Below are 293 nucleotides of genomic sequence, written 5' to 3'. Positions count from 1 at the left end.
GTACTGATCTTAAGAACCCTTTTTGAGCTCCAAATCAACGTACCAAACACCTGATAATGATTTGAATAGACAAAATTTCTGCTTGAGTTAATAGTTTCTCCTTTGCCTTGTGCCCCAGACGGTGATGGACGCCCACACGTACAACATGAACATGACGACGGCCAACCTCGAGGGCGGGGCCCCTGATTACACGCTGAGGTAAAGCTTCAAGACACTTTATAACATTTCTTTAGACTTTGCAAAGTTGTTGGTATCCCATGTACGTAGAAATTCTGATAGAAAGAAGTGAGGAG

At 43.3% G+C, this 293-nt stretch overlaps 1 protein-coding gene across 2 annotated transcripts in view; it reads left to right on the top strand.

Annotated features, from left to right (window-relative positions):
* Positions 1-293, top strand: part of LOC119588470 (sphingomyelin phosphodiesterase-like) — a gene marked incomplete at its 3' end in the record, with an annotated part of 48,524 nt that overhangs the window by 47,966 nt on the left and 265 nt on the right. For both annotated transcript variants that reach the window (XM_037937116.1, XM_037937117.1), the window contains 1 exon segment: positions 119-198. In XM_037937116.1, coding sequence (XP_037793044.1) covers positions 119-198 — 80 coding nt within the window.

The sequence above is a fragment of the Penaeus monodon genome, chromosome 24 (genome assembly GCF_015228065.2).
Source record: "Penaeus monodon isolate SGIC_2016 chromosome 24, NSTDA_Pmon_1, whole genome shotgun sequence".
Taxonomy (NCBI): domain Eukaryota; kingdom Metazoa; phylum Arthropoda; class Malacostraca; order Decapoda; family Penaeidae; genus Penaeus; species Penaeus monodon.
Note: the sequence above shows the minus strand (reverse complement) of the source record. Positions and strands in the feature narration are given on the sequence as shown.